The sequence below is a fragment of the Oncorhynchus kisutch genome, linkage group LG23 (assembly GCF_002021735.2).
Source record: "Oncorhynchus kisutch isolate 150728-3 linkage group LG23, Okis_V2, whole genome shotgun sequence".
NCBI classification, from domain to species: Eukaryota; Metazoa; Chordata; class Actinopteri; order Salmoniformes; family Salmonidae; genus Oncorhynchus; species Oncorhynchus kisutch.
The window spans coordinates 26389034-26401938 of record NC_034196.2 but is presented as its reverse complement, the minus strand read 5'-3'; the positions used below and the strand labels follow the sequence as shown (position 1 = coordinate 26401938).

The following is a 12905-nucleotide window of genomic DNA, read 5'->3' as shown; positions in this document are numbered from 1 at the left end:
TGCGACTGAGACTGTGTGTGTGTGTGTGTGTGTGTGTGTGTGTGACTGTGTGTGTGATGCATGATGGAGAATTGACCAAAGGGGCATCTGGAGCAATGCTTTACTTTTTTTTACTGAAAATGACCTTGATATGCAAACAAAGACCAGTATGGTACTGTAACTGGACATACCACTGTATCTAAGGCCTTCTAATCCATTTCACCATACTCACGCAACACCAGCTGCTCAAGTGTTTCACAAAGGGAGAACAGGATTAGGCTACAATCCTTCAAATGGATCATGGAAATTGTTGCATGCGTTTACATATTACATTTTTACATGCTTTTATCAATCACTTTTTTTCTACTCCCTCAATTCCTTGACTCCTAGCTCACTGACTCATTGGAACACTAGAGTGATGACGATTGTCATGTTGCATTCCATTTTGTTTTTACTCAATCACTGTGCAAACTTTACAACCACTGTTCATCCACTATCCAAAGTTAACTTATGAGGTAACTGTGATACTATGGCTCACTTTGGGTATGGTTTACTACCTGAACTCTTCAACTGCTGTTTCTCAAGACTGTCTGTGTTATACACTGACCATCTGGAGGATTTGTGAATTTCCAAATCATCATATTGTGAGAATCAGGTAACATACAGGTGTCCCTCCTGAGTGATTATACTTTTTGGAAAGATCACACACAATTTCTGATATATTTAATGACCACACTAATTTCTGTGTAGTTTTAGTACCATGTTCTACCATTTCATTAGACAACACTACTTATTTCCTCCACTTGTGTTAGGCTAGCAGTTTGTAGTAGTGAATAACCTTTGCATGTGCCTTGGTGTGTTAATGTAAATAAATGACTTGTTATATTTATGTCTTGTCTTCTATCATTTTGTGACTATGAACAAACATACGCTTTATTGCATTTAAATGTTGTCTTCCTGTATTAGACCAAATGTGATATTTAGAAAGGTTATTTAGAAAGTCATCCATGATGAATTGGTGCTTGCTGTCTTCGAGACTACACCTCTGCTATTGCATGTCTGTTTTTTTTTGCGAGTTTGCCACTCGCCTTAAAAACATACAGTAAAATGTCTGAAATTGAAAAACAAGCAATTGTTGATAGCTCACAGGGTCTGCAAATTACAGGGTCTGCATACACTTGGCAGTTTACTTTTGTCATTGATGTTACAGTATTTTTGCTGATGGAAAATCCATCGATTACAGTCTGCTTTATGCAAACTTGTGTGAAATAGGCCTACTGCATTTGCAGGTATTCAATGACACTTGTAACAAACTAGATGTTTTCCATTATATGTATACCGCAGGGATGTATATAAATATGTTTGTAGTTTCTGGCTTCTGACACTTGTTTACCACCGAACTGAATGGAAGACATACAGGGGAAAGAAAAAGGCTAGCCTAGGCTACTCCCAGAGGAAGCCTCTTGTAGGCCTATCAAGCAACCAAAATAAAACATTAGTGCACGTGCATTTGACTTGGATTATTTTCGTTTTGTTTCACTTCTGTTGATTTTGTTTCGCTTCAATACATTTTTCGTTGTTACAACTCTTCATTGTGGTACAGTGGTACAAGCCTGCCTGATGGAGATGAGAGGAGAAAACCAGACACCCTTCACATTCGGGGGCGGGGAAATGTGTGTGTGTGGTGGGGGTGGGAGGCGGTGATGAAGGGGCGGGTCATATTTTGACGATGCCACACCTGAACAAGGTGTGGCCTGTTATTGAGAATCGGACGGAATTTCACCAGAAACCACTGGTGTCAGACGCGCTGACTATTTTCCAACAGGTGAGTGGTTCGGCTTTATTTTGTGGAACATTTGTTTCATTGTGAAATCGTGTTTGTGGTAAGATCACATGATCTTTTTTCGCAATGTTATCTTAATTAAAATATCGTGTTGTTGGAAACGAAACAAAAGTTTTTTTTTTGTATCAACATTTGTTCAGCCTAGTTCAAACGCTTTACTGATATTATTTTATTGGTTATGAGTAGCCTATGATTTAACAACGGGATCAACAACTAGATTAATTCAAGGACCGATTTCGCCCCCCCCCCCCCCCCCCCCCCCTAATTACAAATAGTTTGTCGATTGCAAATTGACTTCAAGAATCTATAACATGTTTGCCTAAAACATAATCATTTCAAACCTTGCTTATATTTGTTTTTACAGTCTTATGTCCAACAATAAAACTTGGGGGGATTAATCCACCCGCAGGTCAAATTCGTCATGTGGCAACCAGTTGGGGAACCCTCATTTAAGAAATCAGTAATGCATGTCAGTTACTGTGTCATTATTCAGGTTCAAAATGTTGCAGATATAAATTTAACCTGGTTGACAAGCCATATGGTTTATGTGGATTAGAGAATAACGCAGATAATTGTCCTCATTATTTGAAGATGAATACCCCACTGAAAACACCTCTTTGTTGACTTGTTTTTTTGTTGTTTTTTGTCACACCTGTTCTCACTGTTTCCCATGGGGAGGAAGCCTTGTGTCATTATTCACTGTGTTTTGTAACTCTCCTGTAGACACTGAGGCAGTGAGCTATATGTTTCTTTGCTTTATTCTAATGGTTTTTCTCCAACAGAGCTCAAACCGTTTTAAAGAGAGAGAACCTTCGGGCACCTGTGGATTCAGGAATGTCTTCCAAGCACAACGGGAGTCCGCCTCCCTACGAGTCAGATGGATAGTGAGTCGTAACTTTTACTTTGCACCTACTATATCTTTGTCAAAAGGTTTATGACCTTCCTGACCTATACATATTTGATATACTTGTTGGGTGGAAAAGGCATGAACTTTTACCTAAAGGTTTGATCTTGTATTATGTTTATCGAAAACCATAGTAGTGCAATAACTCATACTATACGAGGTGTTTGCTCAATAGAGATTGTAGCTTGTGTTGTTGGCCCACGGCAGTTTATAGCTCTCCTCTATATGTGTCTCACACACACTTGTCTTTGCTAACTCGCTCATCCTACAATTTATGTTCCTACACTTGACACACCCACTCTGTTACAATCCACGTTTAATCGGTTGTCTGTCTCCCTCTGCAGTCATGAGCCACCCCAGCCGGCGTACTCCTACTACCCCGACGATGAGTTCCAGCACTTCTACAAATGGACGTCTCCCCCGGGCATCATCAAGCTGATGGCCATCATCGTCATTGTCCTCTGTGTGGCCATATTTGCCTGTGTGGCCTCTACGCTGGCCTGGGACAGCCAGGGGGCCATGTCTGGCTTCGGTGGTTACGGGGGCAGCTCATATGGGGGCAGCTCGTATGGGGGCGGTGGTTACTCCGGTAGCTTTGGAGGTGCTGCCTATGGTGCCGGTAACAACTATGGCTACGGCGGACTCGGAGGGAACTACAATGACCCTCGCACTGGCAAAGGATTCATCATTGCCATGGCAGCATTCAGCTTCATCACGGCCCTTGTCATTTTCATCATCGTGGTGTCGAGGCATGGCCTGTCGGAGTCTAGAAGGTTCTACCTAGCTGTGGTGATCATCTGTGCTATCCTGGCCCTGCTGATGCTCATAGCGACTATAGTGTACCTGGTGGCGGTGAACCCCATGGCTCAATCTACAGGGTCGATCTATGGGAGCCAGCTGGCAGGCCTGTGTGCCCAGTACCAGGGCCCCCAGGTTTCAGGAATGTTGGTCAACCAGTATCTCTACCATTACTGTGTGGTGGAGCCTCAGGAGGTGAGTGTACTTTGTGTGTTTGTGAGAGAGGGGATGTATGTATGCCTCCTTTCGCTGCATACTTCCTCTCATCTCTGTGGTGGTGTCTGGGTCTGTGTGTCTCACCCAACTTCCCCATCCTGATCCAGGCCATAGCGATAGTGTTTGGCTTCCTGGTGATGGCGGCTCTGATCATCATGATGGTGTTTGCCTTAAAGACGCGCCAGAAAATCAGGAATTATGGCAAGTCCAACGTCCTGTGGAGGAAGGTGAAGATCATCAACGAGGAGGCCCCGCCCCAGGATGTGGAGGCATGGGTGAGTTAGCGAGTGGATGGGTACACATGGGGGATGAATGTCGAATATAATTTTTAAATTCCTTGTGTCTTCTCCTGTCTTTCACTTGCATTCCACACAAAACCCCAGAGGGAAGCAAGGAGAGGAAATGTGGAAACAATGATCAAAGGAAACACACTTGTAATAAATGAGACAATACGGTTTCATATTGATATCACCTGTTAGGCGCTAACAGATCAGTGATAATGAAGGATAGGACAGAAATGATTGAAGACATTTTACACTATTGAAATGCTCTCAGATTCTATTCAAAGGTAATACTTCCTCTAAACATGTACAGCTAGAGTTAGGAAATCATATCGGCAGAGTTTGTCTGACCCTATAGTGTCTTTCCCTTCCTGAAAACTCTATGAAAGAAGGAAGAAAGGAGGGGACATTTATTTTAGACTGTTCCAGTTGTTATGAATGACAGCCTACACAGAATTGCAGCACTTCGTTCACCTTAACCCTTCAGGGTTTTCCGTCTCTGAACAAACTGCTGCGGTCAGAGTTGTTGTTGACCTCTGGTGGTTTCAGTGAAACCAGGTACTGTGTTCTCATGCATGGAGAAGGATTAGTCAGGCCAATATGTCTGCCTGTTGACTGTTTTGTTCTACAGCAGTAGTCTGATAGGTAAAGTAGTAAGACCTGTTCTCCCAGAGTCAGCAGCATTGGAGATTTGAGGAGAGAGCTCTCACACTCAGTTTCTGGGTGTGGTTTGTGTATGGTGGTTTCACTCCCAGTCAGTAAAATGGTGTGTGGAATAAGACCTTCAAAAACAAAAATGGCAGTTGGGAGGTATATTATTTCAAGAGGTTCTCTGTTGAATGAGGACAGTAAGCAGTTAAGGAAAAACATGGTCAGTGCTCAAAAGTAAAAAGAGGAGTCAACGATGAATCATGGTTTCTGAAACTGTTCTTAGAACACCCGCTTTCCACATACCTAAATCATGATAGTAAGATAGTAAGTGGCTCATAGTCAAGGTACGTTTCAGTATGGTCCAACAAAATTATTTAACATTTAACATTTACACACTGCAGCTTTTTTCACCAAACTCACAACTGGTATTTGAGTTTTGCACTAGAGGAAAATGTGAAAGAGGAAGAGCTGGTCTAACTAGTATTTAAACCCATGCTGACCAATACAAGCAAAGTAGACACATGCACAACATTACAGAACAGCAACATGACCCTGAGAAACTGAAGAGGCGGAGAAGTGCTGTGGCTCGTGAAAACCTTTCTGAAATTGCTGAGGCAGTGTTATTGCATGGATGAGTGTGTCTTCCCTGTTCTACTGATTACTCTGATGGGGAAATTCTGTCTGTCTACAAATGACACCTACTTAGTACCTACCCCTTATGAACTTGTGGAGGTCTGAGAGGAGTGGATAGGTGTAAACCATACTGTGAACATTCCACTTAGCCTGTCAGAGGTACTACCAAATTGCTAGCCTTATGCAATTAGCAATTTCAGATCTGAACAAAGTCCCAACACCGACGCTCCAAGCATTACTATAGTGGCTGGCTTTGCTCTGGGAAGTATTTCTGCATATGTTTTTCAGTGTAAATGTGTCTTACTATCAAGTTGGTACAACGTCATCAAATACAGTATGTCATTGTTCTGATGAGGATTCACTCTAAGCATGATGTGGCATTTCACTCCCCAGAAAAAGTATACTTCTATTACTGTACATCTGCATTTCAATTCCCCCTCCACACATATAGGCCTACCTGTTCAGATGACTCTTTTTCAATTTGTATCTCAAGGCGGTTCCGTTGCCATAGTACAAATAGTATGATTATCTTGTCTGCTGTGGCTCTCTCGGCTGCTGTGGCTCTCTCGGCTGCTGTGGCTCTCTCGGCTGCTGTGGCTCTCTCGGCTGCTGTGGCTCTCTCGGCTGCTGTGGCTCTCTCGGCTGCTGTGGCTCTCTCGGCTGCTGTGGCTCTCTCGGCTGCTGTGGCTCTCTCGGCTGCTGTGGCTCTCTCGGCTGCTGTGGCTCTCTCGGCTGCTGTGGCTCTCTCGGCTGCTGTGGCTCTCTCGGCTGCTGTGGCTCTCTCGGCTGCTGTGGCTCTCTCGGCTGCTGTGAGTTAGGTCACTGAAGTATATGTTGTATCCCCTCTGCAGGTGAACAATGTGTCAGGTTTTCCTGATGAAGGTGTGGTGCTGACCGACTACCCAGAGAAGTTTGGAGGATCCAGGAGTCACCTGGACGACACCAGCACCAACTACGACAAACCTCCCTACAATGACAGCCCAGTGTGAGTACAGATAATACAGTACAGTTACAAACAGGCTTACACTACAACTATAGCCCACTTTAGTACAGACAAGATTAGATCTGTGGAATTGATCAAAGAACAATTACCTTATATTGTCTTATCATCTCATCATGTTATACTGGGAATTAAACAAAGCGATTTTAACTACCAAAGGGAAGGAAAGCTTTCTACATGGGTGCATGGAACATTAGGTCATGAAACAAGATGGTGGTGGGCTATTAAGTTTGCAGACGACACAACAGTGGTAGGCCTGATCAACGACGAGACAGCCTATAGGGAGGAGGTCAGAGACCTGGCCGGGTGATGCCAGAATTAACAGCCTATCTCTCAACGTAACCGAGACTAAGGAGACGATTGTGGACTATATGAAAAGGAGGACCGAGCACACCCCATTCTCATCGACGGGGCTGTAGTGTAGCAGGTAGAGTTCCTTGGTGTCCACATCAACAACAAACTAGAATGGTCCAAACACACCAAGACAGTTGTGAAGAGGGCATGACAAAGCCTATTCCCCCTCAGAAAACTAAAAAGATTTGGTATGGGTCCTGAGATCCTCAAAAGGTTCAACAGCTGCAACATCGAGAGCACTGCCTGGTACGGCAATTGCTCGGCCTCCGACCGCAAGGCACTACAGAGGGTAGTGAGTACGACCCAGTACATCACTTGGGCTAAGCTGCCTGCCATCCAGGACCTCTACACCAGGCGGTGTCAGAGGAAGGCCCTAAAAATGGTCAAAGACCCCAGCCACCCCAGTCATAGACTGTTCTCTACTACTGCATGGCAAGCGGTACCGGAGTGCTAAGTCTAGGACAAAAAGGCTTCTCAACAGTTTTTACCCCCAAGCTTTAAGACTCCTGAACAGGTAATCAAATGGCTACCCTGACTATTTACATTGTGTGCACCCCCCCCAACCCCTCTTTTTACGCTGCTGCTACTCTCGGTTTATCATATATGCATAGTCACTTTAACTATACATTCATGTACATACTACCTCAATTGGGCTGATCAACCAGTGCTCTCGCACATTGGCTAATCGAGCTATCTGCATTATCCCTCCACCCACCACCTGCCAACCCCTCTTTTACGCTACTGCTACTCTCTGTTCATCATATATGCATAGTAACTTTAACCATATCTACATGTACATACTACCTCAAGCAGACTGACTAACTGGTGTCTGTATATAGCCTCAATACTTTTATAGCCATGCTACTGTATATAGCCTGTCTTTTTACCATTGTTTTATTTCTTTACTTACCTATTGTTCACCTAATACCTTTTTTGCACTATTGGTTAAAGCCTGTAAGTAAGCATTTCACTATAAGGTTGTATTCGGTGCACTTGACAAACTTTGATTTGAGAAGATTGTTCTGTTTTCTACATATGTCAGTGCAGACCAGTGTAGTGCTTCCACAGTAATGGCAGGTTTGAGGTTGATCCAAATCTTATGGTGTTATTCTACACTGCTGGGAGGGGACGATAGCATGTTAGGGCTTGCTGCAGTACTGAGATGACTGGGCGTGTTTGTGTGGGCATATGTGATTTTCTGTGCAGAAGATGGAGAATGTTGAAATGGGCGACATCTTCCGTCCATTTTAAGTCCATTTACTGTAAGACACTGCTATGAAAGGACAGTGATAACGGTAGGTGAGGGCTATAGTGAAGGAAGTGTGACATTCCTTCTTTCCCCTCCATCTGACGATGACATCATCACATTGAACAAGTCTGTATTTACATTGTTGGAGAGGAGCAACTCTTGTCTTGTGCATCATATTGAAAGTCAGACATAAGCTTGCTTGGCATTTCACCAAGATTGGAATTGTTTTTGAATAAAATTATTTAAAAAAAGATGTCACCAGACCCCTTGCAAAAATGGGCTATCATCCCATGATCAGTTATGTACATTACCTACTCCCAAATAAAAGTCCAGAGTGGTTGTACTATATTTGTAAAAAAGTCTTTATCGCACAACCTGGATGTCAAACAGTTGTTTTTAAGGAACAATAGTGACCGTGTGTCTGTCTCTGGGATGATTATCTTAGATGTAGGAACTTAGAAAGAAATACCACCCCTGGTCTCTGGAATGCAAGATGTGTGGTGTGTGTGATCACACAAATAGCTGGAGAGAATGGTCTCATGTCAGAATCAACCTTTTTATTATCATTATTTGGCATGAGGAAATCTTTCTGGCAGAACCAAATGTTCATGTTTCCTGTAGTGCAATCATCAGTCATGGATGGTACTGTAGGTCAACTCACAGCTTATCTCACCCCAGAAAGTCAAGCAAAACGACACCTTAAGTTTGTAACCTTTACGCAACTCAACCACCAGTACGACTGGTGACTGAAATACACTAATGCACCTTGTCATGCTTTTTTGAAGCAGAAATGTTTTGCTTTTATTTTTAATTCACCATTACACAACATTATTGTCAATTTTTCCCACCCGGTCAGCAAAGTAAAAATGGGCAGTGCAAGTTCGGCACTTTTTAAAATTTATTTCTATTTTTGAAACTTTTGCTTGTGGCAGTAGCTGTAATAGCCTACAACAGTAATCCAACACTACATTTTAAGTATTAGCAGGTAGACCGCAGCATTGATCACTGCTTAGGGGAGGTGAAGCTCCCGCATTAACTGACGAGACGGCCTACAGGGAGGAGGCGAGGGCCCTCGGAGTGTGGTGTCAGGAAAATAACCTCACACTCAACGTCAACAAAACTAAGGAGATGATTGTGGACTTCAGGAAACAGCAGAGGGAACACCCCCCTATCCACATCGATGGAACAGTAGTGGAGAGGGTAGCAAGTTTTAAGTTCCTCGGCATACACATCACAGACAAACTGAATTGGTCAACCCACACAGACAGCATCGTGAAGAAGGCGCAGCAGCGCCTCTTCAACCTCAGGAGGCTGAAGAAATTCGGCTTGTCACCAAAAGCACTCACAAACTTCTACAGATGCACAATCGAGAGCATCCTGGCGGGCTATATCACCGCCTGGTACGGCAACTGCTCCGCCCACAACCGTAAGGCTCTCCAGAGGGTAGTGAGGTCTGCACAACGCATCACCGGGGGCAAACTACCTGCCCTCCAGGACACCTACACCACCCGATGTTACAGGAAGGCCATAAAGATCATCAAGGACAACAACCACCCGAGCCACTGCCTGTTCACCCCGCTATCATCCAGAAGGCGAGGTCAGTGCATCAAAGCTGGGACCGAGAGACTGAAAAACAGCTTCTATCTCAAGGCCATCAGACTGTTAAACAGCCACCACTAACATTGAGTGGCTGCTGCCAACGCACTGACACTGACACTGACTCAACTCCAGCAACTTTAATAATGGGAATTGATGGGAAAATATGTAAAATATATCACTAGCCACTTTAAACAATGCTACCTAACATAATGTTTACATACCCTACATTATTCATCTCATATGTATACGTATATACTGTACTCTATATCATCTACTGCATCTTTATGTAATACATGTATCACTAGCCACTTTAGACTATGCCACTTTGTTTACATACTCATCTCATATGTATATACTGCACTCAATACCATCTACTGTATCTTGCCTATGCCGTTCTGTACCATCACTCATTCATATATCTTTATGTACATATTCTTTATCCCCTTACACTTGTGTCTATAAGGTAGTAGTTTTGGAATTGTTAGCTAGATTACTTGTTGGTTATTACTGAATTGTCGGAACTAGAAGCACAAGCATTTCGCTACACTCGCATTAACATCTGCTAACCATGTGTATGTGACAAATAAAATTTGATTTGATTTAACTGATCCGGGTCATTTTGGTTCGTCAATGGTTAATAATACTAAATTGAGAAATTTGATCAGTTTGTATTGGGGCAATTCCATTTCGTAAAGTACTAAATCAAGACTCTCATCTTTCCTTGTCTGTCTCCAGTCCTCCAGTAGTTTGTGACTTCCCTGTGCACAGTAGCGCCCCCTACAGCAGTGGCTCAGAGATGGCCAGCTCAGCAGCAGGGAAGCCCAAGAAGAGACGGGCCGGTCGTCCTCGCCGTACTGATGGACAGGATACAGACTACGCTTCCTCTGGGGACGAGCTGGACGACGACAATGACTTCGACAGGTACAGAATTACAGTTGTAGTGATAATGGTTGTATGTATTTTAGTTGACAGCTACTATTAATACTACAAGATTGAAGTTGCTGTTCTGTGCCACAAAGTCTGAAAACATATTGCCGTCTAGGTCTCCACAATAAAATGTTCAGGTGTATTCTGACACACCCTCTCTCCCCCTTTCTCTCTCTCCTCAGTGAGTTCCCCACCATTGCCAATGAGCAGGAACGTGTGGACTACAAGCGTGAGTTTGACCGGGATCACCAGGAGTACAAGGACCTGCAGGGAGAGCTGGACATCATCAACAAGAGCCTGTCAGAGGTGGACAGAGAGCTGGATGAGCTGCAGGAGGGAAGCCCCCAGTTCCTGGTGAGTTTGATGGAATCATTTTGGTGAGGAATGGGCTAATCTTGATCACATGATGACTAGTTATTTGGGAAGCAAGGTGATTTGTTGATCAGTGATTCTGTGCAGTCTGAATGTAGTCAATCTCAAACGTGCACTTTAGAGGACAGTGGCCAGGTCATGTGGCCAGTAAAAATTCTGGTCCCAATTTATAACATTGAGAAAATGTCCATGATATGTTGCATTGTTTCCCAATCACATGCTAACTTTAGGGTGTGGAAAAAAGGGGTCATGAGAGGGATAGTTGTTTGAGAAGTATATTTGTTTGCATTTTCAATAATCTTTCTTTCCCCTACAGGATGCTATGGAAAAGTACAACAGGCTAAAGGACATAAAGAAGGTAGGTATCCACAACATTTAAGCAACGCCTCTTTGTTTGATCTACTTCCTTATGTACTCCCTCTTGTGTCTCTTCTGAGTACTACACCCCAGTCCCACATTGTGATGAAGTTTGAGAAAGTACATGTGGTTATCATGTCCCTTGTGAACTGATTTAGAACCAGATTTCTATACACTTGTACTTACCACACTTATTATAGTCATAAAACAAAACTGACCAGCTACAGAAGACAATGTACCTTCATTGGCCCATTCTTCCTGGTCTACAGTCAGCAGATTACCAGTTGAAGAAGCGCAGGTGTAAATACCTGAAGGCCAAACTGTCCCACATCAAGAGGATGGTCGCTGACTACGATCGCAGGGCCTGAACTTCCTGTCACCTGACGTCAGCCAGGATACTTCTTCCGGTTCAGAGTTGATGCCAGATGTAACACTGGTGGTTTGAGTCAGATTCTACTTATTTCTTTGGCTCTGCTCTAGTAACACTAGCATATCACTTAGAATTAAGCAATGTATTGAGCATTTATTCTAAGTGGTATGCTTGTGTAGATATAAGAACGTAACCTCTGTAATTAGGTTTGTGGTTGCCGTATACTGAGCATCTTCACTGAGAAGGATCTCCACTGTGATTGGATGGATGTGCTAGGGATCAGCCAATCCACAGTATACTACAAAGCTGTTAAAAATGAAGTTCTCGCACATACTTCCCGAGATAATGGCTGTAGAAATGTGTGGGTTTTGTGATTTTTTTTTTTTTTTATGGGTAAATTGAATGTGCAGAAATAATATATTTATATGACTGCATTAAGTTATTAGTGTTCAAAGGCTTGTGTTAACTCTTGTTTCGTATAATGAATGGTACTTAGTGCAGTTTATCCTCTCTGTTGTCTGTTGCTAATGTTGGGATGGGACAAAATGACAACCTCAAACTGTGATGTTGTGAGACTGATTTCACTCTGATACATTAGACATTTTTACAGCTTCCTCTTTTAGATAAGATGTTCACTTTTTATTCTTTCACTTTCTATTTTCTCTTAACCTCATTGTCAGGTTTTGATACTTGTACTTATGAAAGGTTTGCCATTTGTAAATATGTGAATATACTTGTGGTCTCTTTATGTACTAATGCGTTGTACCCTCTCCTGTAATTGTTTTGTCAGTTGCTAAAGACTTTGAAACTGTTATAATTTGTAAATCATTATGCATTTGATTCATGTTCTGTTTACTTTTTTGACCTAAATGGAATATATTCAAGGTCACCTTTTTAAAACTGATAATTCAATTAAGATTTGCGTAACAGTTGAAATCAACCTGATCAATTTTGTTCTATATGGTCTCTTAAAGCCATTCTCAGGTTTTTCAATGTGTGAATATACTGTTATATACTTAGTTATATTATATTGATGTAATATGGTCTGCTCTCTTTTGTCAGTTGCTAAAGACTTTGAAACTTTTTTTTATCAAGATGCCTTCAGGTCTTTTTAAATAAAATAATTAAAATGCACTTTTTTGCAATAACTTATTTTTAATACCAGTACTTTTCATTGTCAGTCTACTGCGAACACTACTAATCATAGCTAAACAGCAATTAACACTTATAACAGGGTCAAATTATTACTAGAAAGTTGCCAGAGTTTCCGACTTGGAGATTTTGAAGTGTCTGTCCTATATCTAGGAGGTACTGCATAAGAATGCTTAGAAAATATATTTTTGTTTTTTGGACACATTTAACCACTTGTTTT

The 12905-nt window shown here is 42.4% G+C and overlaps 1 protein-coding gene across 1 annotated transcript; it reads left to right on the top strand.

Annotated features, from left to right (window-relative positions):
* The first annotated feature begins 1614 nt into the window (after nt 1–1614).
* On the top strand, nt 1615–12667 carry oclna (occludin a). Its single transcript, XM_020458550.2, has 9 exons — nt 1615–1804; nt 2605–2706; nt 3071–3719; nt 3848–4015; nt 6157–6290; nt 10243–10428; nt 10617–10788; nt 11123–11164; nt 11433–12667. The coding sequence occupies exons 2-9, from the start codon at nt 2657–2659 to the stop codon at nt 11529–11531; spliced, it is 1500 nt and encodes a 499-aa protein (XP_020314139.1). The 5' UTR covers nt 1615–1804; nt 2605–2656; the 3' UTR covers nt 11532–12667.
* The last annotated feature ends 238 nt before the right edge of the window (nt 12668–12905 follow it).